This window comes from Muscardinus avellanarius (assembly GCF_963383645.1).
Source record: "Muscardinus avellanarius genome assembly, chromosome: 3".
In the NCBI taxonomy this organism is placed as follows: Eukaryota; Metazoa; Chordata; class Mammalia; order Rodentia; family Gliridae; genus Muscardinus; species Muscardinus avellanarius.
The window spans coordinates 98,700,212-98,728,045 of NC_137788.1; the positions used below are offsets into that span (position 1 = coordinate 98,700,212).

General features: G+C 40.7%; 1 protein-coding gene across 2 annotated transcripts in view; it reads left to right on the plus strand.

The window, feature by feature from the left end:
* Window positions 1-23,040, plus strand: part of AHCYL1 (adenosylhomocysteinase like 1) — a gene marked incomplete at both ends in the record, with an annotated part of 40,076 nt that extends 17,036 nt beyond the window's left edge. The window contains 15 exons of one of the 2 annotated variants that reach the window (XM_080691207.1): window positions 8,760-8,871; window positions 12,033-12,176; window positions 13,214-13,314; window positions 13,988-14,090; window positions 15,429-15,523; window positions 16,141-16,247; window positions 17,088-17,204; window positions 17,460-17,523; window positions 18,479-18,567; window positions 18,928-18,998; window positions 19,517-19,611; window positions 19,690-19,788; window positions 20,175-20,243; window positions 20,654-20,732; window positions 22,916-23,040. In XM_080691207.1, the coding sequence (XP_080547333.1) occupies window positions 8,760-8,871; window positions 12,033-12,176; window positions 13,214-13,314; window positions 13,988-14,090; window positions 15,429-15,523; window positions 16,141-16,247; window positions 17,088-17,204; window positions 17,460-17,523; window positions 18,479-18,567; window positions 18,928-18,998; window positions 19,517-19,611; window positions 19,690-19,788; window positions 20,175-20,243; window positions 20,654-20,732; window positions 22,916-23,040 (1,470 nt within the window). Of the gene's footprint in view, window positions 1-8,759; window positions 8,872-12,032; window positions 12,177-13,213; window positions 13,315-13,987; window positions 14,091-15,428; window positions 15,524-16,140; window positions 16,248-17,087; window positions 17,205-17,459; window positions 17,524-18,478; window positions 18,568-18,927; window positions 18,999-19,516; window positions 19,612-19,689; window positions 19,789-20,174; window positions 20,244-20,653; window positions 20,733-22,915 lie in introns of those variants that run through there. The other variant, XM_080691208.1, reaches the window with a different exon arrangement.
* Window positions 23,041-27,834: the final 4,794 nt, after the last annotated feature.

Sequence of the window (27,834 nt, forward strand, 5' to 3'; positions counted from 1 at the left end):
TATCAAATTGAGCGTGCAATCTTCTAGTATATGCATCCTTTATGAAATACTTTCTGAGGACAAAAAGAACCAAATTTTCAAACTCTTTACAATTGTGAACTTTGAAGGAAACAATCTGAAAAATTGAATTTTCAATCTCTTTACAATTGTGAACTTTGAAGGAAACAATCTGAATTTTCAATCTCTTTACAATTGTGAACTTTGAAGGAAACAATCTGAAAAATTCGGGAAGGAAATAATGTGAATAAATTCAGAATATGGGAGAGTCTGTCAGTTGGCCTGGACTCCAAGAAAAGAGTATCATGAGGGAGGGAACAAGGAGACTGCTGTAAATTGGCAGACTTCAGGAACCTCCTAAATGCATTAAATGAACGTTAAGTCTATCTTGAGTTGGAAGGTGTGGGAAGCTGTTGAGTCCATGACTATGAAAAATGTCCTTAGTCAGACTTGATGGTGCATGGCTGTAATCCCAGTACTTGGGAAGCTGAGACAGGAGAATTGCAGGTTTGTGGACAGTCTCATCAAGTAGTGAGATGCTTAGCAACTTAGACCCTGTTTCAAAACAATAATAATAATAATAATAATAATAATAATAATAATAATAATAATGGCTAGGATGCTTTACAAGCACAATGCTCTGGTTTCGATCCCCAGTGCCAAAAAAAAGACTAAAAAATGAAAAGGGCTAGGGATGTAGTTTGGAGGTAGAATGCACCTAGGTTCAGTTCCCTGTACTACAAATTATTTAAATTCGAAAAGGGCTGGAGGTGTAACTCAGAGACAGAACACCCCTAAGTTTAATCCCAGTTCTGCAGAGAAAAAGAAAACATTCTTGAGAAGACTGGGAAAGTGTGGGTACTTGATGATAAGGAGTCACCTAATGTTCTTACTTAGGTAGCTAGTGTCATCATGACTATAGGAGCATGCTCTTACTCCTAGAAAATGTGTTCTGAAGAATTTATTGGTGAGTTTTCATGTTTGCTACCTTTTTATTTATTTATTTATTTATTGGTGGTACTGGGGGTGGAACCCAGAGTCTTTCTACCTCCGGGCTATACTCCCAGACCTTTTTTTTTAAATATATATTTTATTTGGAAACAGGGTCTCACCAAGTTGCTGAAAGCCTCACTAAGTAACTGAGGCTGGCTTCGAACCCGTGCAATCCTCCTGTCTCAGCCTCCCAAGCGCGGGGATTACAAGCGTGCGCCACCACGCCCGGTTCTACCTTTTTAATTTTAGAACTGTGGGAAAGTATGCATGTATATGTAGATGCATATATACAGAGAAAACCTAATGTGAAATACTAAAAGATTTATTCTATGTAGAAAGTATACAGGTGTTCATTATACTGTTCTTTAAATTTTTTGTTGAAAATGATCATATTAAAGTTGGACAAAGAAATAGTACAACAGTGGTGTTGCGAACTGGGGTAGACGGAAACTATCATTAAAATAATGTGTATATTTCTGGCAACCAAGATTTAATAAGTTACCTGTACTAATTCTCTCTTCTCTCTCTTTTTTTTTTTTTTCCTTTCTTTTTTCTTGTGTGTGTGATACTGGGAATTGATCCTAGGGGCATTCTACCTCTGAGCCTCACCTCCAGCTCTATTTATTTTTTAATTTGAAACAGGAACTCACTAAGTTGCAAAAGACCTAAGTTGCTGAGACTGGCAGCAAATCTGAGATCCTTCTGTCTCTACCTCCCATGTACAGGGATTACAGGCCTGTGCCACTATGCCCAGTTTATATTAATTTTCTTTTAAAAACCTAGAGTTAATAACCGGGCATGGTGGCGCACACTTGTAATCCCAGCGCTTGGGAGACTGAGACAGGAGGATCATATAGGTTTGAAGCCAGCCTCAGCTACTTAGGCTTTCAGCAACTTAGACCCTTTTTCTGGATAAAATATAAAATAGGCCTGGGAGCATAGCCCAGAGGTAGAAAAGTCCCTGGGTTCCACCCCCAGTACCACAAAAAATAAAAAAATAAAAACCTAGAGTTGAGCTGGGCTTCATGGCATACTCCTGTAATCCCAGTGCTTGGGAGACTGAAATAGGAAGATACAGGTTCCTCACCAGTCTTAGCAACTTAGCAAGGTCCCAAAGTGAGATTTAGTGAAACTGTTTCAAAATAAAATAGGGCTTGGGGTGACACTCAAAATGACTCTGGATTCAGTCTCCTGTGCCAACAACAAAAAAGCCTAGAGTTGATGATTCAATGTGGGAAGAAAGGGAGACATGGCTGGCATGTTTTTTAATAAAATTGGCCATGAGATTGAGTGTAAGAAAAGCATAGCAGCCCAGACAAGTGAACAAGAAGATAGCTAACAGGCATTGAAACAATCTGGACCTGTGTTACATTCTGTTGTAAACTCTGGTTTTCAAAAGATTAGAAATCCCTTCCCTCTTCTACTTTTTCTGTTTCTTTAAACCTCTTCATTCTACCTCTGGTTGGCAGTCAGAGGCCTGTATCACTCATACTGACTACACTTTAGGAGAGAGTAGCAAGCCAGTGAGGTGTTTTCTCTAAAAGGGAGGGGAGACTGGCCAATAGAGTAAAACCACCTTCTCTATGGGAGAGTTTTTCCAACTTTTTCTCAATTTTCAGTGACTTGGTGGTATGAGGCCTGATATTGTTTCATTTCTTCCTCCTACCAGCTTGACAAAAGATCAAGTTGAGGCCCGTTTGAAAGGAGTATTTCTTCTGACTGTGGAGTTGCATTGTGGCCGTGTGTTTGTATGTGTATGTGTTGTATCTGTTTACTGTTGAGACACACAGAAGGGTGGAGTGGGGGAGGGAGATATGTGCTGTGATTAGGCAGCCTGCCCACCCCTCCCTACTAGAAATTCAGGCCCCATCTGGGGAGACTGAGAACTTCAGAAACTTGAGACAGAGGAGGGCAGAGAGTAGCCAGCACCTGCTGCGTCTGAGAAGACTGGTTCTCTACCCGGGATGGAATAATTGGTTGAAGGTGACTGTGCCTTGTCCGTGGCTGAGATTGATTCTCCTGATATAAGTTGCTTAATGGTGAGTGTGTCCAAGGGCTATGTGTTGGGAAAAAGACGTCCTTCTTCTGATTAAGGTGAAAAATATTCAAATTTGTATATTTCTTGTACCAAGAAGTTGGTGTTTATTGCTGTTTCTTTGAGCCCATCCAAAATGAAAATCAAACCAATGTCTGCTGAGTATCAAGCGAAAGTGTTCCTGTCAGGCTGACTGCCATGGTCTCTTCCCTTTCCTCTGAAAAGGAAGTGGTTAAGACTAGAATCTGCAAAAGAATGAGTAATCCCTTTACTTGGGAAGCTGAGACTGGAGAATCACAGGTTCAAAGCCACCTCAGGCAATATATCAAGATCCTGTCTGAAAATAAAAAGGTCTGAGGGTCTACCTCAGTGATAGAGCATCCCTGGGTATAATCTCCATTGTTCCCTCTCCCTCCAAAAAAGAAAGAATAAGTTAACTGAAAGATGTATGGTGCCAGGTGTGGTGGCACACACTTGTAATCCCTGCGCATGGGAGGCTGAGACAGGAGGATTGCACAGGTTCGAAGCCAGCCTCAGCTACTAAGTAAAGCTGTCAGCAACTTAGACCCTGTTTCCAAATAAAAATATAAAATAGGTCTGGGAGTATAGCCCGGAGGTAGAAGGCCTCTGGGTTCCATCCCCAGTAACACACACACACACACACACACACACAGAGTACCACCAAAAAAAAAAAAAAAAAGAGATTGTTTCTTTTTTTTTTTTTTTTTTTTTTTTTTTGGTGGTGGTGGTACTAGGGGTGGAACCCAGGGGCTTTCTACCTTCAGGCTATACTCCCAGACCATTTTTATATTTTATTTGGAGACAGGGTCTCACTAAGTTTCTGAGAGCCTCACTAAGTACCTGAGGCTGGCTTTGAACCCGTGCCATCCTCCTGTCTCAGCCTCCCAAGTTTGGGGATTACAAGCGTGCGCCACCACACCCGGCAGGAGATTGTTTCTAAAGATGTATGGTAAGGGAATTAGAAAAGATGTAGAAATGTTGGAAGGTGTTCTAGCATACTGATTAGTAATTGATCATGTTAAAATTTCTAGCTTCTGATATTTACTTTTTTTTTGCTTCAGGACTAAGTTAGCTAAGAAATATGCTGACAATTTCCAAACAGAAAAGTCTCTGTACACAATATGCTGTAGGAGACAATGAGATAGAATATGTGAATTTAGGAATATGCCACAAAACCAGTAATGTTACCAGAAGATGGATAGTAGTGGCCCTTCAAATTACCCTCAGCAATAAAAAAAAGACTGATCCTAAGCTGGGCATTGTGGTGCATGTTTGTAATCCAGTACCTTGGAGGCTGTGAAACAGGAGGATTGTAGATTCAAGACCAACCTTAGCAACTTAATGAGACCCTTTTTCAAAATAAAAGAATAAAATCAGACTTGGAAATAAAATGCCCCTGAGTTCTATCCCCAGTACCATTAAAAAAAAAAAGAAAAAAGACTGATCCTGTTGCACACTTCAATGTTATGCTTTGGTTTTTTTGTTTGTTTTTTTAAATGATACTCGGGATTAAACCCTGGGGCATTCTGTCTCTCAGCTACAACCCACTCCCATTTTTTTTTTTTTAAACAGGGTCTTCCTAAATTGCTGAGGTTGGTCTCGAACCTTTTGATCCTCTTGTCTCAGCTTCCCAAGTACTGGGATTACAAGCATGCACCACCACTCCCAGCTTAAGGTATGCTTTCTTAATGATTTGTTTTTCTAGTAATTGCTATTTACCTTTAAATCTAGTTCATCACCCTTAGGAAACCTTTCTGGGGAAATTAAAAGCTGTTAGGTAGGCATGTGAAATAACAAGTTTAATAAGATATCTAGCCTACCCTAATTTTTAGAGACATAAACAAGATCCAGATAAGACAGTAAAGACCACAGTATCTAGCATGTTTCTGTAAGAGCAGTGAAATTCCATGGCAAAGTCATTTGCATTATCATTATTTTAAGTCAAAACATCTGCCGATTTTTAAGGTGTTTTGTACCATAACCAATTTGGTACCATATTTCCTGGAGTACACTGGGTGCCCAGTTGGTTCCCAGCAAATGTGTGGACCACAAGAATATAATGCACCCTAGGTACTTTCCTGATCAACATCCCTTAACTATAGGGGTATAGCATAATTCTGGTAGCTTTTAATTCTCTCTGATTCAAAAGCTAGAGGGCAATATTGGGTAGGACCTGGGAAGGAGGGGAGCTGAGCATTTTAACATCTGAGTATATATGCCATGTGTTTGTAGAAGTAAATTCATCTGGAGGTGAGAAAAAATCCATTGAAAAAGATTAACCAAGTAATAAGCTTTTGTTTGTGATCCCTTTTTCTTGGTAAGTTCTATATGACAGTTTAATCAGCTCGTTATGTCACCAGGCTTGCCAGTAGGTGGTAAATATAAAGAACCCCAAATTACTTATTCAGCAGACCTTTTATTTACCATTCATAGTATTACATAAAAGAGAGTCAACCTTCATACCTGCTAAGCCTTTGAAAAGTTGCTTTAAGACAGCACATTAAACTGGCCTGATGTTTAATTGAGCTAGTTCATTTGTTTGGGGGTTTTTGCAGTACTGGGGATGCAGTACAGGGGCATTCTACCTCTGAGGTACACCCCCAGCCCTATTTTTTATTCTTTATTTTGAAATGGGGTCTCACTAAATTGCAGAGGGCCTCATAAGTAACTGAGGCTGTCTGCAACTGCAATCTTGTCTCAGCCTCCCAAATGCTGGGATTACAAGTGTGTGCCACCATGCCCAGCTATTTAATTGTTTTTTGTTTTGTTTTGTTTTTGTGTGTGTGGTGGTACTGGGGTTCCTGGAAGCCCTTCTACCTCCAGGCTACACTCCCAGACCTATTTTATATTTTAGTTTTGAAACAGGATCTCACTAAGTTGCTGAGAGCTTCACTAAGTAGCTGAGGCTGGCTTCGAACCTTCACAGTCCTCCTGTCTCAGCCTCCCAAATGCTGGGATTACAAGCGTGCACCACCACACCCGGCTAAACAGTACAATGTTTACAATCATCTTTTGATTTCCTGATCTCAAGTTATCATACTTGGCTAAAATGCGGTGAGTCCAGCCCAGTGAGAGGGCTATAACTGAGATCTCCTTTCTCTAGATAGGAAACTGACATCCAAAAGTTTCCTTTGGCAGCAGTGTATTTACCACGCAGAGGTGAACAGCACTAGGAGACTCTTCCCCAAGAGGAAAGCAGAGCTGCTAGCTAGGAAGACAACCAGTGGAGCCAGCAGGCCTGGAGGCCCTGGCAGAGGAGGTGCTTTCCACAGCACAGCCCTAACACAGCTTCTCTGCAGCGTGTACTTGGGATGAGAGAGTGCATCTGCGTGTTGCTGGGCCACCTTTACAGCAATGAGAATATCAAAGGACTGCAAGAATAGACATGTCACAGCCTATGTTAACATCCTGCTCACTTCAAATATGGACCACAGTCTTTACTTGAGAGATGGGGTTGTAGGAGCACAGCACAGATGAATAAGCTGTTTGCCACAGAGTCTAATATTTTTAGATGGGAAAGATTTTGTTAAGCCTAGGCTGCTGATGAGCTTTATTAATATGAAGGGGGATTATGAGTATTACTTCAGTTCTTGGGTTACTGAAGAAACATTTCTAGCTTGTCACAGCTACCCCTCTTATTATTTTTTTTAATCTAAAAATCTGCAAATGTTATTGCAGTTCCTTCCCCCAAACCCCACGTAGGTGGTGTCTGGGAACATATCCAGAACCTTTTGGGAAAAGATGAACAAAGGAGGATATCATAACAGCCGGGAGAGGAGAGAGCTTCCAACAGGCTGCCTGCGCCAGCAGCAGGGAGGCTGATGGAGGAAGGGCAGCCTCTAGAGATGGTTAAGAGATACCGAAAAGAAAATCTTGCCCAGTTAGATGCTGAACCAGGATGAGTGTGCTTTCTGTTTGGGGGGTTTTATTTTTTTTTTATTTTTTTATTTTTTTGGCTTAGTACTAGGGGGATTGAACCCAGGGGCATTCTATTTCGAAGCTATATCTCCAGCCCTTCTTTTTTTTTTTTTTTTTTTTTTTTTAAGCAGGGTCTCCCTAGGTTTCTGAAAGTCTACTTAAGTTATTAAGGCTGATCTTGAACCTGCCATCCTCCTGTCTCAGCCTCTCAAGTACTGGAATTACAGGCATGTGCTACCATGCCCAACTTAGCTTGATTCTTATGCTCAAGGTTGATGCTACCCTTGCTGGAGGATGTATGAGACAGAGGAGGTGATATTTGTACAGCTGTAATTTGTGTATAGCTTACTGTACCTGGCCTAAAAGTGACTGTAACCATGTTGCTTGCAATGTGCAGAAAAGATTTTAATCTGCTAATAGTGTACATGTCCAGGGATATTTACTAAAAAAAAATTTTAGCTTAACAGATTCTCTATGGGAACCTTTTCAGAGTTAGTCAGATTGTGAGGAGAATCTCAGTTTAGATTCTCAAACCATTCTATTTATTCCAGGAAAGTGACATTTATTTTAGATTTTTAAAAAAATCATTTATCAGAGTTTAAACAGCAGTTCAAGAAGTTTAAATAGGAGTTCATGTAATAGAAGTCAGTGTTTTCCTACACTTTAGAAAATCCATAGCTGAGCATGGTGACACATACCTGTAATCCCAGTACTTGGGAGGCTGAGATAGGAGGATCACAGGTTTGTGGGCATCCTCAGCAACATGGTGAGGCTCCCTGCAACTTAGTGAGACTGTTTCAAAATAAAGAATAAAATAGGACTGGGAGTGTAGCTCAGCTAGACTGCCCCTGGGTTTACTTTCCAGAACCACAAAAGAGAAAGAAAATTCATTAATTTGTCTATAAGTAATATTAATTACAAGCTATTTACTAAAGTTAGTCTTCTAAGTATCCTCTAAACAATCATCTAGCTTAGATTTATCTCATTTAAGGAAGTTTTTAATAGTTTACCAAGACATTTTCTACTTCTTTCAAACTCAGTCTAATTATAATTACTATGGGTGTGTGTGTGTGTGTGTGTGTGTGTGTGTGTGTGTGTGTGTGTGTTTAAATGTCTCTTTAATTAGTATATTCTGGGATTTTAAATTTTCACTATATAAGTTTGGCCTTTTGAAACACATGACTGGCTTTGTGAAGTATCTGAGTATTGTCACCCTAATACCCATTACTATTTCTGTGTATCTTTTCATAATTCTTTCAAAAAGCAAAACCATTGCTAACTTCAAATTAAGAATATGCTAGCCAGGCACAGTGGTGCACTCTTGTAATCCCAGTACTTGGGAGGCTTAGACAGGAGGATCTCAGTTCCAGGACAGCCTCAACTACTTGGTGAGACCCTTTGCAATTCAGTGAGACTCTGTTTCAAAATAAAGAATAAAAAATAGGGTTGAGGGTGTAGCTCGGAGGTAGAATGCCCCTGGGTTCAATCCCTAGTACCACCAAAAAAAAAAAAGAGGAAAGGAAACTTAATGGAATAGAGAAAGATGGATAAAATCAGACAAATCCTAAGAGAAGTTGGCCCGTAAGCTCCTTCAACCCCAGATCCTATTGAAACTATTAGGAAGAGACAGTAACTGGCATTTTGGGAGACTCAGCACCTCTGCCCTCCCTCATTCCTTAGGAGCCACGTGGTAACATTGGCCTTTAAGGAAGACTGGATAACCTTAAAATTCCCAGGTGCATAAATGTGTAGATTCTCTTGTTTTAAGTTTTTAACTTTTTGTTTTCTCTTACAGCAAATCCAGTTTGCTGATGACATGCAGGAGTTCACCAAATTCCCTACCAAGACTGGCCGAAGATCTCTGTCTCGCTCCATCTCACAGTCCTCCACTGACAGCTACAGTTCAGGTAGTGTGAACTTCGTGTCCTCTCTCATGTGTCCCTGTTTACACCCAGTAATCTTCACTTACACAGAATCTGAAAATACTTCATATCAAGGCTGGCTGTCATCTGTTAATTAATGGTTGGGCAGTGAGAATGTGCCAGGCTAGACTTACAGCTAGGGGGCTTTTGTCATCTCCAGACTTTCTTCCTGCTGACTCTGTGTGTGGTCTGTGGCCAGTGCCCAGTTTGGAGTCCTGGGCCAATTCCTGTTCCCACATTATCCATCCTCATTTCAAAGAAAAGGAATCAATGGTATTTTGGCTGACAGAACTGGCATTGAAAAATAAATATACTTTGAAGCATAACTTCTTTGTATGAGATACCACTGTCACTTCTTTCTTGTTCAAGACTGCTTAAATTATAGCAGTAATAATAAGTATTTTGGTTCCTTTTATTTACTAAGTTACCTTTATGTTGAAGTGTGCCTTCCTGTTAACCTCTGAAGTGGGAAAAATACAAACTAAAACAATATGACTTCAGCTATTTTTCTTTTCAGTTCTCCCCTCCTTAGCAATTTATAATAAGTAGTCTTTTTCTGATTTAATTTTCCCCCTCCCAGCTATAAAAGGGTGTGACATTCCATATGTTCGTGGTGGTGGCACACACCTGTAATGCCAGTACTTGGTAGGCTGAGACAGGAAGATCCGGTTTGAAGCCAGCCTCAGCTACTTAGGCCCACAACAACTTAGTGAGAGCCTGTTTCAAAAGGATAAGGACTGGGGGTATACCTCAGAGGTAGAATGCCCCTGAGTTCAATATCCAGTACTGCAAAAAAAAGAAGGGAGGGAGGGAGGGAGGGAACGTGGAAAAGGATTTCAAATCTTAGAAAGTAAGCACTGGAGGGAGCGCTGGTGGCATCTTAACGTGACACCTTCAATTGCTCAGCTGAGCAATCATTGTTAAAAGATTAAGAGCCTCGCCAAAGGTTACCAGTTGCTGTTAATGTTAGCAAAGAGATTTGTACCAAAAGCCACTTATTATCCTTTGCCAAAATATTGTTTGCATTGTATTATTAACATTAAGATTTGCTAAGGCAGAAGGATTGCAAGTTTCAGGACAGCTTCAACAATTTCACAAAACTTTGTCTCAAAATAAAAATAAAAAAACTAAGGATGTAGCTCAGTGGCAGAGTGCCCTTGGTGCCCCCGGGTTCAATCCCTGGTACCACACACACACAAAAAAAAATCTCTGCCTGTGTCACTAATAACCTAATATATAGATAGGATAGGCAGACAAGAATAAATGGAGGTACATAGTGTTTAATCCTAAAATAAATAAATACATGGATACACTGAAATTTGCAAAAAACAATTCCTTTTGTGTGGGAGAAGGGTACTAGGAATGGAACCCAAGGCATTCTACCTCTTAGCTATACCCTCAGCCCGATTCTTTTTCTTTTCTTTGTGTGTGTGTGTGGGGGGGGGGGTTGCTGAGGATTGAACACAAAGGCATTCTACCTCTAAGCTATACCCCCAGCCCTATTTTATTTTTTTTTATTTTAAAACAGAGTCTCACTAAGTTGCAGAAGGCCTAAATTGCTGAAGTTGGCCACAAACCTGTGATCCTCTTAATCTCAGTTTCCCAAGTACTGGGATTATAGACATGCGCCAACACACCTGGCTCTATTTTTTTACTTTAAAACAGAGTCTTATTAAGTTGCTGAGGCTGGCCTCAAACCTGTGATTCCTCTGTCAGAGCCTCCCAGGGATTAAGATTACAGGCATAACTAATACACCCACCTAATGCTTCCAAATATAATGATTATTATAAATAAAAAGGTATCTTGACAGATTTTTTTTTTAAAAAAGTGGTGGTTGACAAGCAGGCTAATTATAGCTAAGAAAGAAGGAAATTTAATTTTAAAAGGTTGAGTTATAAGAGGAAGAAAGATGTACTAAGTGAAAAAGTTTTCAAGATCTTGATGGTCATGTTACAGAAACCTATTAGGACATTTTTACAAGTTTAGTGATATAGTTATCATATGGAGCTGGGCATGGTGGTGCACACTTATAATCCCAGTGCTTGGGAGGCTGAGACAAGAGCATTGCACAGGTTCAAAGCCACCCTCAGCTACTTAGTGAGGCTCTCAGCAACTTAGACCCTGTTTGCAAATAAAGTGTAAACAAAAATAAAATAGATCTGGAGTATAATCTGGAGGTAGAAAAGCCCCTGGGTTTTTCCCCCAGCACCCCCCAAAAAAATTATCACATGGAAAAGATGACTGTAAGTAGTATTTGTGTTAACGGACTTTTGCCCTCCTGGAGAACCTGTATACACAAGTCAAAGAGAGGATCTTGGTGAACTGGCAGAAACAGTCATGAGGAAAACACTGGATTTAGAGAGGAAAGAAGTGGCTTCAGAGAGAAAGGGTGGCTGTATATCCTCCTGCATATCTGTTTGTCTGAAGGATATATTTAGCTCTTATGTGAAGCTGCTATTTAAAGTTGAACAATTTGACAGACTTTCCCAAAGCTGGCAGTTGAACCAGATCTGTTTGCTTTCTATTTCATTTATTTCCTTTTCTGTATTCCTTGTGCACAATCTAGAGTAAATCCCCTTACTGCTTTTCTTCTATGTCAGTGGTTCTCAAAGTGTGGGCCTCCAACCAGCAGCAGCAGCAGTACCTGATAACTTGTTAGAAATGCCAATTCTTGGGTACTTCCTGAGACCTCCCAAAAGGGAAACTTTGACGGTAGGGCCTACCAATCTGTGATTTAACAAACCTTCCATGTGATTCTGATCAGTGCTTAAGTATGAGAACCAGTGACGTATAGAAATAGCATCTTATTTCTCCTGAATTATTCTTCCATTTTCCACCTCTGGGTCTGGTCCAGATTGGGACCAAATACTTCTGTTGCCTGGGATCACACAGGTGGAACAGGATTAGGATTGAGGGCTCTTATCACGGGCCCTAAAGATATTCTTGTTAGAGTGGGTAAAAGAGCTTCACGGCCATTTCACTCACAATACCTGTTAGAACCTGGAAGAGTACACTTTAGAGTGATGAGGAAAAGAGCTCTAATTAAGAGTGTTTGCGTCACTAAAATGACAGTCTCTTGGGGGCTGCACTCTGTGGAGTTGGGGCCATTGAGGTTTTTCTGCTCCTGTTTCTTTACTGGCTCTAGCTGCGTCTTACACAGATAGCTCTGATGATGAGGTTTCCCCGCGAGAGAAGCAGCAAACCAACTCCAAGGGCAGCAGCAATTTCTGTGTGAAGAACATCAAGCAGGCAGAATTTGGACGCCGGGAGATTGAGATTGCAGAGCAAGGTAAAGAAAGGGGGTGGGTAGAGGACAGAGCAACGCTCTTGTTGGTCATCGTCCACAGACAACTGAAGGCCTAGACGCTAACTTGAAAGTGTCCTGGGAAAAGACAGTTTCTTGGATTTTTGTATAAACATTCCTCTCCCTCTCTATGGAGCTTGAGCCTCAGGATTCTTGTTCTTGTTTTCCCTTCTTCCTGTTCTCAGCATGTGGTAATTACACAGAGTAGTTTCTGTTTTCCTCCCCCATGACACCATATTCAAAGACCTACAGTGCAGAGTCAGCAAGTCCTAGAGCACTACATACTGGTTAGTTATGTGGGATTCTGCTATAGCTGCCAATCCCAGAGACCCAGATTCCCAGAAGCAGCTGATGTAGTAGGGTTCCCAGCTAAGGAGGCGGAGGCCTCAGGTCTCATTTGGTCCTGAGCACCCTCTGCTGGAGCAGAGTAGAAATGACTGACAATCAGTTAAGTCTGCGTTTCCCTTCCCCACTAGGCTCCCAGGAAGGTCTCTTCACTCTTGTTGTTTTCACATTGAAGACATGTTTTAACTGAGATGGGGGTAGAGAAGCCAAACAGACTGGTAGGATAAAATAGAACATCAGAGAAAAATCAGAAAAAGGTGCTTCTGCTGAGGTTAAAATTAGTATATAGTCTGCATATATATAATACACAGTTATATATTATTTATGTAAGAGTGTATGGAAGAATGGCTAATGTATAGAAGCCCATTAGCCAATGCCATACTACTTCCCTCCAAAATGACTGATGAAACTCACCTTCCATTTTGGACAATTTTGAGATTTGCTTCATTCTCTGTTTAGTCCTCTGCATATATAAAGTGGAAGCAGCAAAGGAAGAGAGAAATGCCAAGGGGTTGCATGAGAACTCTCAACTGTCCCTCTGCTGGTGAAGCTGCCTCACGTTTTCCTGCCTCACCTCATCATTTCTCAACAGACCCAGACCAGCCATAGATTTGGCCGGGCAGAAGCGGATGGTATTGCTAGTGCAGACCTAGCTCAAATCCTCTGTTCTTTCACAGACATGTCTGCTCTGATTTCACTCAGGAAACGTGCTCAGGGGGAGAAGCCCTTGGCTGGTGCTAAAATAGTGGGCTGTACACACATCACAGCACAGACAGCGGTGAGTTTGTTGGAAAATAGAGGGGCTTCTGATAAAAGGAAGAAAGAAACAAGATTTATTTATTTTTGTAACTTGTTTTCCCTTCTCTATCTAGCCAGCCTCCCAATGCTGTTTGATGGGACCTCCCTGCTAAACAATAATAGGGTTTTTACTTTTGTTTATATAATTAAACCCATTTTTGGCAAACCAGACTTAGGAACATCTAAAATAGGATTGTCTTTAAAAATGCCATTAAGACTTTTCAAAACATATCTTTTTGGTATAGTTAAATACCAGAAGGCCACCCAGCTGGACTACATCCTTTTCCAACTCCCCAGTGTAGAACGTGTTGTTGCATAGTTATAAGTATTGTGTTTTTTAGTAAGGGTTGTTGTTTTGGTTTGGTGTTTTTTTGTTTTGTTTTTTGTTTTGTTTTTGTTTTTTTGGTGCTGAGGATTGAACCCAGGGGCATTCTACCTCTGAGCTACAACCCCAGCCCTATTTTTTATTCTTTATTTTTAAACAGGGCCTCACTAAGTAGCTGAGGCTGGGTATGAACCTGCAATCCTCCTGTCTCAGCCTCCCAAGTACTGGGATTACAAGCATGTGGCACCACGCTCAGCTACTAAGGTTTGCTCTCTGCTCCTGGATGGGCCTCCTCTTCCTTACTCTGTCTTCCTACACATCCACGCAGGTATTGATTGAGACGCTTTGTGCCCTGGGGGCTCAATGTCGCTGGTCTGCTTGCAACATCTACTCAACTCAGAATGAAGTGGCTGCGGCACTGGCTGAAGCTGGTAAGTAGAGGGGTTTTTTTCACCATCTTAATTATCTAAACATAACTTTTTAATCAAAATTTTCATAACATCATGTATGTCTAAAGACTGTAAAATTTGGGCAGTAGTAAAAATATCGAAAAGAAAATGGAGAATAAAATTAAGGCCAGTATCTGGAATATTTTATAGTCATTAAAATTAATTTTAAAAGCATCTTAAGGGCATGAGGAAATGCCCAATTCTAAGGTTAAAAAAATAAGAATATTACACTGTATGAGCTACACTGATCACTTTTCACCAAAAATCTCATCAATTTTAAGAAAGAACACAAGCAGTATTAATTTTATGTTGCTAGTGATAGTTCATTAGATTATTTGATATTCAGTATTGTACTTAAAGTATATGGGTTACTGATAAGTTGAGTTAAATTTAAGCCAGGTGTGATAGATTACACCTGTAATCCCAGTATTGGGAGGCTGAGACAAGATGATTGCAGGTTTGCAGCCAGCCTTAGCAGCTTAGTGAGACCTCCACAACTTAGTGAGACTTTGTTTCAAAATTAAAAAATAAAGTAGGGCTGGGTTGTGACTCAGAGAGGTAGAATGTCCCTCATTTCAGTCCCTAGTAGCACAAAAAAATAAATTTAAAATATTATTATTAAAATGTTCGAAAGAAAATCACCATGAAGTTTTTTTGAGAACCTCCTATCTTACTAGGGTTTTCAGAAAGTAATTTTATAATACTTCTTTCTTGTTTATTTTTTTTGTTTATTATAGAAATTTAGAAAGTTCCATCAAAAATCCATAATTCCATTAAGTATTGATTTGTCAGAATTTTCTTTCTTTTCTACCTATTATATGTTGATGAAATAAATCTTAGTTGGTATATACTTTAATAACCTAAATATAACATTTTCAGAAATAGCTTTTCATACCACTGAAAACTTGACAGAATCATTTGTAATGCTTAATTATATGTCCATGTAACTTTGTACTTCATTACTTACCTAATAGTGAACACTTAGGTTGTCAGGATGTTTGCTAATATAGTTGTGCTCCAGACAACAACTTTGTACTGATTCCCACTTCATTTTATCTCCTTAGGATAGAGGTCTAAGTATAAAATTGACCCAAAGAGACTACCATTCTTTTATTCTAAACACTTTTTTTAAATCTCGTAATTTCTTAACCAAAATAATTTCTGAACAAATTACTATCTTTGACATTTTGCCCTTCCTGAGATTTTCCCTCTTCAGGGTAGTTTCTTTTGTCTTTTTCTCTCCAGATGAACCTCAGAAACTGATAATGGTATAGTTCCACCTCAAAAGGAGGATTAGCTGATATATGTCTGTCTTTCTAGGAGTTGCAGTATTTGCTTGGAAGGGCGAGTCAGAAGACGACTTCTGGTGGTGTATTGACCGCTGTGTGAACATGGACGGGTGGCAGGCCAACATGGTAATGATGCTTGCCCACCCCACATTTCTGATTATAGATTTATTTCCTTTTTTCCCTCAAAGCATGATTCCCTAAACATGTTTTGGATGTTTGGTCTTATGCAGTGACTTTGTCACTAAAGTGTTTAGCTTGGTACCTATTCAGAATGTTTGAGAAGCGTGAGACCCTGGGTTCAATCCCCAGCACCAATAAAAGGGTCTGAGTGCTGAATGGAAAGGTGGGGGAAGGGTAAGACTAGCTGAACACATGGCTCAAACATGGCAGAATGAAACAGAAGAAATGATGTGGTCCCTTTTTGAAGTAGGATTCTGATTCCTTTGTGTCCCAGCTCTCCTTTTGCATTCAAAGGGGCTACAGTATATTTCACAACGCTCAACTAAAAATGAGTCTGTGATTAGTCTAATACTCTTCACTGTAGCCTAGAACAAATCTAGGAATCCTTTTAACCATATAGCACCAACAAATTTGTTTCCACTGTCTAAGCCTGCTCTAGGGAGCTCTGAGAAGTGCTCTTCCAAAACATACAGGGCTCTCTTACTAGTGCAGAAAGTGGGCTCAAAGTTCCCCCCAGCTCTAGCAGCCTGAATGCCCATAGAAGTCTTCTGGCTGTTCTGTAGATCCTGGATGATGGGGGAGACTTAACCCACTGGGTTTATAAGAAGTATCCAAACGTGTTTAAGAAGATCCGAGGCATTGTGGAAGAGAGCGTGACTGGTGTTCACAGGTAACAGATTCTGGAGTAGCTGCCCCTTGTGTCCTTGCCTCAGCAAATTCTCCTGGTCTCTGTTAGGCTTTAGAGCTATGTTTCAGACCTGTATTAACTACATGGGAATGCTTCATTACATAAAACTGAGTATTTACTTTTGAAAATTCAAGGTGACCCTAAAAGGAAGTTTTTTCAGGATCTAGTTCAAACGTTTTTCTCTCCTTTACTCCACTGAGTAATTCTCAAATAATGTTTAGGGATAGGGGAGAAGGGGGTAAGTGTATCTTGAAAAACTGTACTCGATATTGTATTAAAATTTTATATTTTATATTTGAAATATGAAAATAAAAACTCCACTGTAAAACCAAAATATACACTACCAAAAAGTAAACAAAAAAGTATACCAAAGTATACACTACCAAAAAGTAAAACAGCAAAATATTCTTGACTTGTTGAATTACCTAAAAGATCTGAAAATGTTTCTCAGTTGGGGGCACATTGTACATATTTGCTCACACACAGGAAATCATATCAGAACCATTATAATCAGAAGTAGGCCTGGGTTTTTTAAAATGGAGAAATGTTGGCCAAAGGAAATAATATCCCCTTTATGGAGTAGAAGTCAATTTCTTCAACTGAAACGTTTTTTATTTTCCTTCCAATATTAAAAGGTGGAGGGAGAAGAAAATACAGTGAGGAGAGATAAGGAAATAGTCATGTTTCCTATCATCCTTGTACAGTAAATAAGACTGGGGAGGGCAGCATAGAACCTAAAGAAAAGTTGGCAGATTTTGCCATGTATTATGTTTACGGGCTAATTTAAGTTTTGTTTGTTTTTGTGACCCCTTCTCCCTTTAGGCTATATCAGCTCTCCAAAGCTGGGAAGCTCTGTGTTCCGGCCATGAATGTCAATGATTCTGTTACCAAACAGAAGTTTGATAACTTGTACTGCTGCCGAGAATCCATTTTGGATGGGTAGGTTGAAATGTATATGTATTCAAACTTAAAAGGGATAGATTTGGTGTGGGTTGGAGCTTTAGTCTGATATCACTGCAATCTTGTCCCCTAGTTTTCCTTTGCCTTAAAAGTTTGCTAAAGGGACCCATTTTATATTGAGCTCAAACCAACTTCCAATTAAAGTTTCTGTAAGCATTGCCTCATTTTAACTTTGTGCAGAGGGGCTAAGTTGAGCCAATAATGTTTGAGTTGAGCCCTTGTCTGTTTCCACAGCCTGAAGAGGACCACAGATGTGATGTTTGGTGGGAAACAAGTGGTGGTGTGTGGCTATGGTGAGGTAAATAGCTGAACCTCAGTGTCTGTCATTTCATACGCTGTTAAAAATAGTCGGTAGAAGATACTTGTGCTGTCCCTCTAGATGTTTTTAGATTTTGCAGATTTCACCAGTTGGTCTGATGAAATGAAATGTCAGCATCATTTTCCTGCAATTACTTACTTCCCCGTGCACCCTGCATGGTTCTAGGTATTGAACCCAGGGGTTTCTACCACTGAGCTACACCCCCCAGCCCTTTTTCTTTTATTTTGAAGCAGGGTCTTGCTAAGTTACCTCATACCGGCCTTAAACCTGCGATCCCCTTGTCTTGGCCTCCCAAGCACTGTGATTACCAGTGTGTACTACCATGCCTGGCTAATAGTAACCTCTTAAGCAACATAATTCAAGTAAATATGAGGCATTTTAGCCCTACAGCTGACTTAGAGTAGAATGAAGAGTGATATCTTTGAATATCTCTTAACCACAATAGGTTATAGGAGATTTTTGTCTTCAGCAGTGGCCCTCAGAAGTTCTGAGCTATTAGGCATTGAGTTGATACATTGCAAGTGAGCATTATCATGTTTTTTGGGTTTTTTTCTTTTTCTTTCAGTGCTGAGTATTGAATCCAGAGCCTGGCACATGCTAGGCAAGCGCTCTGCTACTTAGCTGCATTCCCAGTCCACACCGAGTTTTTCTGGAATTATAAATCAGAGGTCACAGTTGCTCTTGCTTGGTCTTGTTTTTCTAATGTTATCAGTTATCCAAAGCCCCTCCCCCAGCTAAGACATGCCTGCTAAATTACCTCTGAGGTTCACAATATGATCTGGGTCTATTTCTACTCTCCTTAAGATCCGAGTCTCCTTGCAAGTGCTCAGAAAGTGATTCTGATTTCAGGAAGGTTAATTCTATCCCAGAGACCCTGCCTGCCCCAGCATCCCTGCCTTCTTATACCTGGCAACCTGATTTCTGTGCCCCGCAGGTGGGAAAGGGCTGCTGTGCTGCTCTCAAGGCCCTTGGCGCGATTGTCTACATCACAGAAATCGACCCCATCTGTGCTCTGCAGGCCTGGTAAGAAGACAGTGATGATAGTACTATTAGAGTCACCCCAACTACTTTATATCCTGAGAATTCGTGATTGGTTACATTGATCATATTTGGCAGAAATCTGCCAGGGAAGAGAAAACTGGGATTGCTTCCCTTCACACTAATACTGGGGCTCTTCCAGAGCCCTTGGCATCTTCTCTTTCTAGATGGAGTCTTGGGACTCTGAAGAGGCCAGTGTGTGTAGTGTAGCACAGACTATCATGTGCCATCTCTAGGAGGCAGCCCTGGTGCTGGTTTCAGAAGGGGACGTTGTGGCTCACTTCGTGGCTGGCTTCCATCTCTCTTCTGACTTGCTTTGCTCATAGTTTCTTGCTTTTCTTCCAGCATGGATGGCTTCAGAGTAGTGAAGTTAAATGAAGTAATCCGGCAAGTCGATGTCGTAATAACTTGCACAGGTAAGTATTGGTGCTTTAGTGCATATGGAGGAGGGTAAACTCCAAGGCTAAAGCTGGAAAGTGACCTGACTGGCTTTCAGACACAGTGGGTGGGACCTGTGCTCAGTTTGAAGCGTCAGAACTAGAGGAAGGAGTGTCAGTCCCTGGTAACTCTTTGTACCATTTGATCTTTTCATGTTTGGTGCTTGGGCATTCATCTCTGAGCTACATTTGCAACCCCTACCCTTTTTTTTTTTTTTTTTTAAACAGGGTCTCACTAAATTGCTGAGGCTAGCCTCAAACCTGCAATCCTCTCACTTCAGCTTCCAAGTACTGGGATTACAGACATGTGTCGCCATGCCTGGCTCTGGTCCTAAAACCAAATAATTAAGTTGAAGAAGATGCTGTGTACTTTTTTCTCATGATGCATACAAGAGTTTTAAATAGCAGCAAACCTCTCTTCCACATTTGAACTGAAAATTAGTTGGTACCTTTAATGCCCAGCATCCCTTCCCTCGGCCACCCATCTTTACTTTCAGGAAATAAGAATGTAGTGACACGGGAGCACTTGGACCGCATGAAAAACAGCTGCATCGTATGCAACATGGGCCACTCCAACACGGAGATTGACGTGGTGAGGCTTCTCTCCATTGTTGCTGAGACCTCCTCCTCCTCCTGTTGCAGCCAGTCAGCTGTGCCTTCTTCCTTTCAGACCAGCCTCCGCACTCCGGAGCTGACGTGGGAGCGAGTACGTTCTCAGGTGGACCACGTCATCTGGCCAGATGGCAAACGTGTCGTCCTCCTGGCAGAGGTAAGCACAAGCAGGAGAGCTAGATCCAGGGAGTGAGGGAGGCAGGGAAAAAAACACTGGGTCTGTTTCTCCAGACTCTGTCTTTGGATAGAGATATATTTCTCAAGTGGTTTAAATACTCAGTGAAGCATTCCAAAACATTTATTTTTTTTCCTTAAGTAATATTCAATTTTCTGACCATAGCTGATTTTTAGCCTTTCACATTTAGGTGGACTTGCAGAAATAGGGTAAAACTTGAGTCTGATCTGAAAATGTAATTCTTCCTCTTTCATTCAAGCAGGGGGGAGTATTACGAAATGCTGTCCTGCATTTGCTTGACATGTATGTATGCCATGGGAATCTGAGGGGGCAACGGCTCATCGCAGGGCACTCTCTTACCATTCCAGGGTCGTCTGCTCAATCTGAGCTGTTCCACAGTCCCCACCTTTGTTCTGTCCATCACAGCTACCACACAGGTATGTGGCCATGTGCCTACTTTTTCTGCACCAGACTTGTGGGACTGAGGCCATAGATCAGAGTTCTGACGAGAGTGTGCTTTGCTGCATTCTTATCAACGTGCTCTTTTTCTTCATGTCTTAAGTTGTTGAGACTAAGGCCTTTTCAAGTATAGAAAAGAGTCATTAGTCAGTGATTGTGTCTCTGTATTGGCTGTTCAGTGGATAATATGACATTCTAGCTTAATTCTCTTTAGATCTACCTACAACAAAAACAACAACAAAACTTCTCATGATGTAGTCAGCCCTTTATTACAGGCAAGCTCGTAGGTGCTATTGTGAAGATGCATATAGGCCTGTTAAACCCACTTTTGTTTTTACTTCCTTGTCTAAGAAGTGTTTTTGTGTTTGGCCCTCTTTCCCCACCTTAGGCTTTGGCACTGATCGAACTCTATAATGCACCTGAAGGGCGGTACAAGCAGGATGTATACTTGCTTCCTAAGAAAATGGGTAAGTGGAAACAGTGAAACTGGTATTGATCTAGGCAGCTGCTGTATTTGGTAAAATGACTATCATGAAGAGCACTGGAATTTGAGTCAGAGTTCTGATTTGTCATCTAGTGCTTACCAGTTCGACCCCAAGACAAGTTCTAATTGCCATAAGCCTTCATTGGTTGATCAGTGAGAATAACAGTATAGACATTGCAGAATTGTAGTAAGAATGACAGCTAATGAGTAACAGTGCTTGGCACAGTGATTTAAGATAGATGCTCATTCTCAGGTAACCTTATAAAGCAAAATAAACTTCTCAGTGCAACATCCTGGGACCAAAATAAGAGAAGCAAGAACAAATTTTATTGTCTGTCCTCTGACTTCATTGACAAATCACCTCCTGTCTTTCCAGAAGACAACCTGTGCTTAGCTCATGTGATTTAACACATCTCCAGTCCCTGGCCTTTCTGCACAGTGGTGCCCACCTTCCATCTCTTAGTGGCCAGCCCAAATATCTATTCTTACTCCAACAGATTACCTCAGATTATATTTTGTGGGGATTTGGGGGTTTTGGTACTGGGGATTGAACCCAGAGGCATTCTACCTAAGCTATACCCCCAGCCCAGCTTTATTTCTTATTTGGAAACAGGGTCTCACTAAGTTGCTAAGAACCTCGCTAAGTTTCTGAGGCTGGCTTTGGACCTGCAATCATCCTGTCTCAGCCTGCCAAGTACTGGGATTGCAAATGTGCTCTAACATGCCCAGCCCTCAGATTTTTTTTTTTAATTCATATTCAAAGCCAGGTGTGTTGGCGCACACTTGTAATCCCAGTGCTTGGGAGGCTGAGACAGGAGAATCGCAGAGGTTCAAAGCCAGCCTCAGCTACTTAGTGAAGCTCTCAGCAACTTAGTGAGACCCTGTTTCCAAATAAAATATAAAAATAGATCTGGAAGTATAGCCCAGAGGTAGAAAAGCCCCTGAGTTCCACCCCCAGTACTACCAAAAATAAATAAATAAATAAATTAATTAATTAAATATTTAAAAGTTTCATATTCAAGCCAGGTGTGGTGGAACACACTTGTAATCCCAGCACTTGAGAGACTGAGATAGGAGGACCACAGGTTCGTGGGCTGTGTCAGCAAATTAGTGAGATCCTGTTTCAAAATAAAAAAATTAAATAGGGCTAATCAGGGAGGTCAGGGTAGGGTAGCTCAGAGGTAGAATGCCTCTGGGTTTCATCCTCAATACCACAAAAAAAAAAAAATTATATTCAAGCCAGGCGTGGTGGCTCACACCTGCAATCCTAGTACTTGGGACCCCAAGAAGGAAGGATCATAAGTTTGAGACTAGCCTCAGCAATTTAGTGAAATCCTGTTACATAATAAAAAGTAGCCAGGCATGGTGGCGCATGTTTGTAATCCCAGCATTTGGGAGGCTGAGGCAGGAGGATGGCGGTTCACAGCCTCAGCTACTTAGTGAGGCCCTTTGCAACTTAGTGAGACCCTATTTCAAAATAAAGAATAAAAATTGGGCTGGAGGTGTAGCTTGGAGGTAGACTGCCCCTGAGTTCCATCCCCAGTACTGCAAAAAATAAATAAATAAAAATAAAAAATAAAATTATGCTGGGGGTATAGCTCAGAGATGAATGCCCTTGGATTCAATCCCTGTACCACCACCAAAAATAAATAAAATATCAGGGAAGCTTATGTATGGAAAAGTAGTAGATTTGTGTCAGCTGCCTTAGAAATCCATGTTCTTAACATTGGCGGCCCTTATCAATTTTACCCCAAATATCTGCTAATGACACAAGGCTTTTTTGAGCTTACTGCTGTCTACTTTGATTTATAGTTTGACTATAACTTAATTCAGTTAAAGAAGCCTTCATAGGAAGGTGGAAGTTGTGGTGACAGGTTGGCTGCTGAGATGAATTGCCAAATTCTTTGCCAAGAAGGCTAGAGAGGTATAAGTTCATCCCATGTTTCTACCCTAGCAAGTGGCTATCTAAGTACACTTTGGAGATACAGAGAAGTACCCTGCCAGCAATGCAGTTTTGAGGGTTTAAGTAAACAAATATTTCAAGTTGTGAATTATTTCAGAGTTATTTCAGCCCTGTCTTCTTTTCCAAAAAATGTGGAATGGAAGTGGGGGAGGTTCTACCTTGATAGACATATTTGCCAATGAGTCTGCTCTCCTCCTTCCTAGATGAATACGTTGCCAGCTTGCACCTGCCGTCATTTGATGCCCACTTGACAGAGCTGACAGATGACCAAGCAAAATATCTGGGACTCAACAAAAATGGGCCATTCAAACCTAATTATTACAGGTAACTTGGGAGAAAGCAGTAAAAGGCCATTTTTCTCACTAATAAACCAACCAGCCTCGCCAGCTTTCTTCATGATGATCAAGTTCTTCTACCTGATTTTGAAGAGTACAAGAACTCTGCTCAAATAAACAGAGCCAGGGCTGGGAGTATAGCTCAGATCTAGAACATTTACCTAGCATATGTGAGGCCCTGGATTCAAACCATCACCAAAAAATAACAAAGCAGGATGATTATTTATCCAAAGATGGGTGTAAAAATAAGTGTATTGTGAATTTGTGACCTTGGTCTCACCTCAGTGATTCTGATATACTTGGCCAGGGATGAAGCCCAGGCAAAATTATAATCAAGGTTGAAAGCCAGCCAGGTGTAGTGGTGTACACTTGTAATCCCAGTACTTGGGAAGCTGAGACAGGGGGATGATCACAGTTTCAAGGCCAGCCTCAGCTACTTAGTAAAGCCCTCAGCAACTTAGTAAAATCTTGTTCCAAAATAAAGAATAAAAAATAGGGATAGTGGTGTAGCTCAAAGATACAGTGCCCCTGGATTCAGTCCCCAGTTCTGAAAAAAAAAAAAAAAAAAAAGTTGAAAGCCATTGGCTTATAGTATCGGGGAACAGGAAGCAACAAAAGAAATGACATTGTTGGAGATTACACAGAATAACATGGACAAATGATCCCTGGGGAGCAACTGCAGGGATCCTCTCTTGGGCTGTGGAGGGGCTCTGGAGAAGGTGCTCTGTTGGGATTTTTTTTCTCTTGAAACTCTAATTTAGAAGACATGAGTGTTAACCAGGCAATTTCTTTCTTCACAGATACTAATGGACCATATTACTGATGACCAGTCTACATGAACCATGCAACTCTAAAAGAAATATTTTTAAAAATAACTTTTATTTTCTGTTTATTCTTTCCTCTTGATTTTTTTTCTATAATTTCATTCTTGTTTTTTTCATCTCATCATCCAAGTTCTGCAGATCACATAAGAACTTGCTTCATGGCTCTTTAGATGAAACTGAGGTTCAAGGTTCCTCACCCTAGTCACTAAAGAAAGATTTTCTCTACCAGCCCAGAAATGATTCTTTACCATTTCTGGAGACTTTGGTCTTAATTAGGTACCTTATTAACAGGAAATGCTAAGGTACTTCAATGTGGAACAATCTGCAATGTCTAATTTGCCTTAAAAGAGCCCATTTCTTAGCTGCTGAAATCAGTGCTCTTTCATTTCTTCAGAGGAGCAAGGATGGTTCCTACCAGCCAGGTAGGTTAGATGTAGGTGGTGCATGTTAATTTCTCTTAGAAGTCCCAGCCCCATTTCCTGTGTAAAGGTGGTATATCTGGTTCAAAGATGTGTACTAGTGAATATTGCTTGTTAAGATCCAGTAGGCCCACTTGGATTTATAGTACAGCTCTTCCTCCACTCCCACCAGTCTCTCGCCTTTTTATTTTTTACTAGACTGCATTCTATCAAGTTGAATTTTGTCCCCTAGATTTACTTCTGTTGTATTTTAAAATAAAAAAAAAGGAAAACTTTTAGTGTTAACACTGAATGAGGAACTGCTTGGGTGGTTAGTTGTTACCAATTTCTGTCTTGAACCTTTGGAGCTGAGAGTGCAGTGTTGAGTCTAGAGAAATGCTAGTCTAAAACTCTAATGAGTCTCTCTTTTTCTAGACCCTAGTTTATAGCTTCAGTGAACTGGAGCCATAAGCAAATTTTTCTCAGCCCTGCCCCATACAGCTTATGCTGAAGGCACATTTCTTGAGCCATTACTCTGTATTAAGCACTGAGCTCTATTTTTAGGATTTATCCTTTAAGAGCAAATTTCTGATTAGCTGTGCTTCTGCATCCTAAAATATTTAAAGGGAGTAGGTGTGGATGGGAGGAAGAATGATAAATTGGGCCAAGGTGAAAGAAATCTAACTCCATGTAATTTGTTTAGAACTGTAAGCCCTATATAATGTTAGTTTTACAGAAGTGATACCACTTTTGATTGACACATTCCACAAGAAGTTTTAAGAACAAAGATCTTTAAGGGCAGTTTGTGTGTAGAGAAAGTAACTGGTATATCCTGACTCAAACTCTGAAAGAATCCCAGAGAGGCTCTCAACAATCAGAGATATGTATTCCCATGCCATGCATCCTGCTTACGAGCATTTCTGCATGGTTAAATGGGCATTATGCTCATGGGCTTTAAGCATATAATTATTCAGGATTTTAAATCCTCAACTTGTTCTAGCTTGTGATCCTTCAAAATTGGATCATGCTTTAGTGCTAGATACTAGAAATTTTTACTTCTCCTTTTCCAGTGATCAGAAACAGATATTAACAACAGGAATATAAGAAAGGAAAGCTTGTACCCTGCAGCTTCGTAGCAGGGGAAAAATATCTTGCCAAAACTTTTCCCTTTCCATTTCTCCACCACCCAGTCCCTCCCTCCTTGCCAGTGTGACCACGCTTTCTTCTCTGTAGATGTTAACAGTTGAAGCCTTTCTTTATTGGGCTCTTAACCAGCCAATCAGAACACCACATCCATTAGGGGAGGTAACCTAGCCAACAATATATCTATTGAGTCAGTCTGTTGGAGGGAAGGGGCCCACGACCTGCTGCCCTCTGGTCTGCCCTCTGATCCCATATCTATTACTGTGTCCATAGGAATAATAGGTAAGGGCTCTGCCTCTGTCAAGCCATTTAACAAAGGACAGTATGGAAAATGTCTGGCATCAGAGGGAGCGTGTGAAAAGCAATTTGGGAGGAAAAGTTGGTTTTGTATTGAATGATTTTTAATGAATGCAATATTAATCCTTGCAGATGAGCAATAATCATTAAAGTCAATTAAAATAAGACCGTATTCGTAGTCTGTGTTATTCTTGGTTGAAGAGCAAAACTTCATTAGAACCTGTTCTTTAAGGCAGGACATGTCATAGGTTAGCAGTATTTTTTAATGGATTTGTTGAGGACCTAATATAGAGAGGCTGGATATAGAATTATTATATATATATATATATTTTTTTTTTTTTTTTTTGAGACAGTCTCACTGTGTTGCCCATCATTTGAACTCCCAGGCTTAAGCAGTTCTATCTCAGCTTCCCACCTGAGACTACAGGTGTGCGCCACTGCACCTGACCATTATATATTAAGTTGCTATAGCTGGGACGTTGAATGTCTCCTAAAGGTCCATGTGTTAAACCCTTGGTCCCCAAGGTGACACTACTGGGAGGTGTGGTGGAACCTTTAGAAGGTGGAGCCTACTAAGCACCCACTGGAGGTGTGCCCTTGAAGGGGACTGTGGGACCCCAGCTCCTTCCTCCTCCTTTTACTTCCTGACTGATAAGAGTGAGAAGTTTTGGGCCACTGTGCATTCCTGTCATGATATGCTTGCTGCCTCACCTTAGGCCCAAAGCAGTGAAACCAAGTGATTATGGAATGAAACCTCCCTCCAAAACTGTGAGCCAAAATAAACCTTGTCTCTGTACAAGTAATTGTCTCAGGTATTTCGTTATAGTGATGGAAAGCTGACTTATATAGGTTTTTTTTAATTGGTGCATTGTAATCATGTATCTTGATGATGTTCAGGTGATAAAAGCATACATGCACGCAGCACTTGTTGAGCCCTCCCCCAGCTCCCACCCCTTTGCTCTCCCCTTCCCATGTTCAGCAAAGTGATTGACTTATCAAAGTTTGTGTACATGCATCATGTCCAGTGAGGTGTTTCTCTTCCCCCTCCCATCTCCCTCACGTCGCCTTCTTCACTCCTCAGGTTTCTCCTCCTTTGTCTGGAGTCCCTCCTATGTCCCATTTTCTCCCTAACTTCTGCATATTAAGCAGAACATCTAACTTTCCATTTTTTGTAACTGAAACGCTTCCAACACATAGGCACAGGTAAACACTTCCTCAACAAGACCCCAAAGGCACAAGAAATTAAAATGAGGATCAATACGTGGGATTGCATTAAACTGAAGAGCTTCAGTGCAATAAAATGAAGAATCTCAACGGAGAGCCAACAGAATGGGAGATTTTTGCCTCTATTAGAGAAATCTTTTTAGAAATCTTCTACTCCTCTGATAAAGGACTGATATCTAGAATATTAGAACTCAAACTCACCACCAGAAAAACGACCCAGTCAAAATATGGGCAAGTGAACTAAATAGATGCTTCACAAAAGAAGAAATACAAATGGGAACTAAATGTATAAAAAAAAGTTCAACATCATTAGCAATCAGATGCAAATCAAAACTACCTCAGGATTTTACCTAACCTTAATTAGAATGGCAATCATTAAAAGCATAACAACAAATGCTGACAAGGATGTGGAGAAGTAGGAGCTCTAATACTTTGTTGGTGGGATTGTAAGTTAGTGCAACCACTTTGGAAAAGAGGTGGAGGACCCTAGAAGAATGGGAATGAACCTACTATATGACCCAGCTATACCACTCCTGGGTATCTACCCAAAAGAATGGAAACCAAGCCATGAGAATAATGCGTGCGTATCTATGTTTATAGCTGCATGACTCACAGTTGCCAAACTGGCACCAGCTGAGATGTCCATCAACAGATGAATGGATGACAAAACTATAAGATACATACACAATGGAATTTTACTCATCCATAAAGAATAGCAAAATTATACAGAGGATTGTTATGCCTGCTTTGCACCAAGCATGGAGACTAGACACTTTTGCTCGGAACTTTTCTTTGTGTGTGGTACCAGGGATTGAACCCAGAGGTATTCTGCCTCCAAGCTACATCCCCAACCTTTTTTTCTTTATTTTAAAACATCTAAGTTGCAGAGGACCTCGCTAAG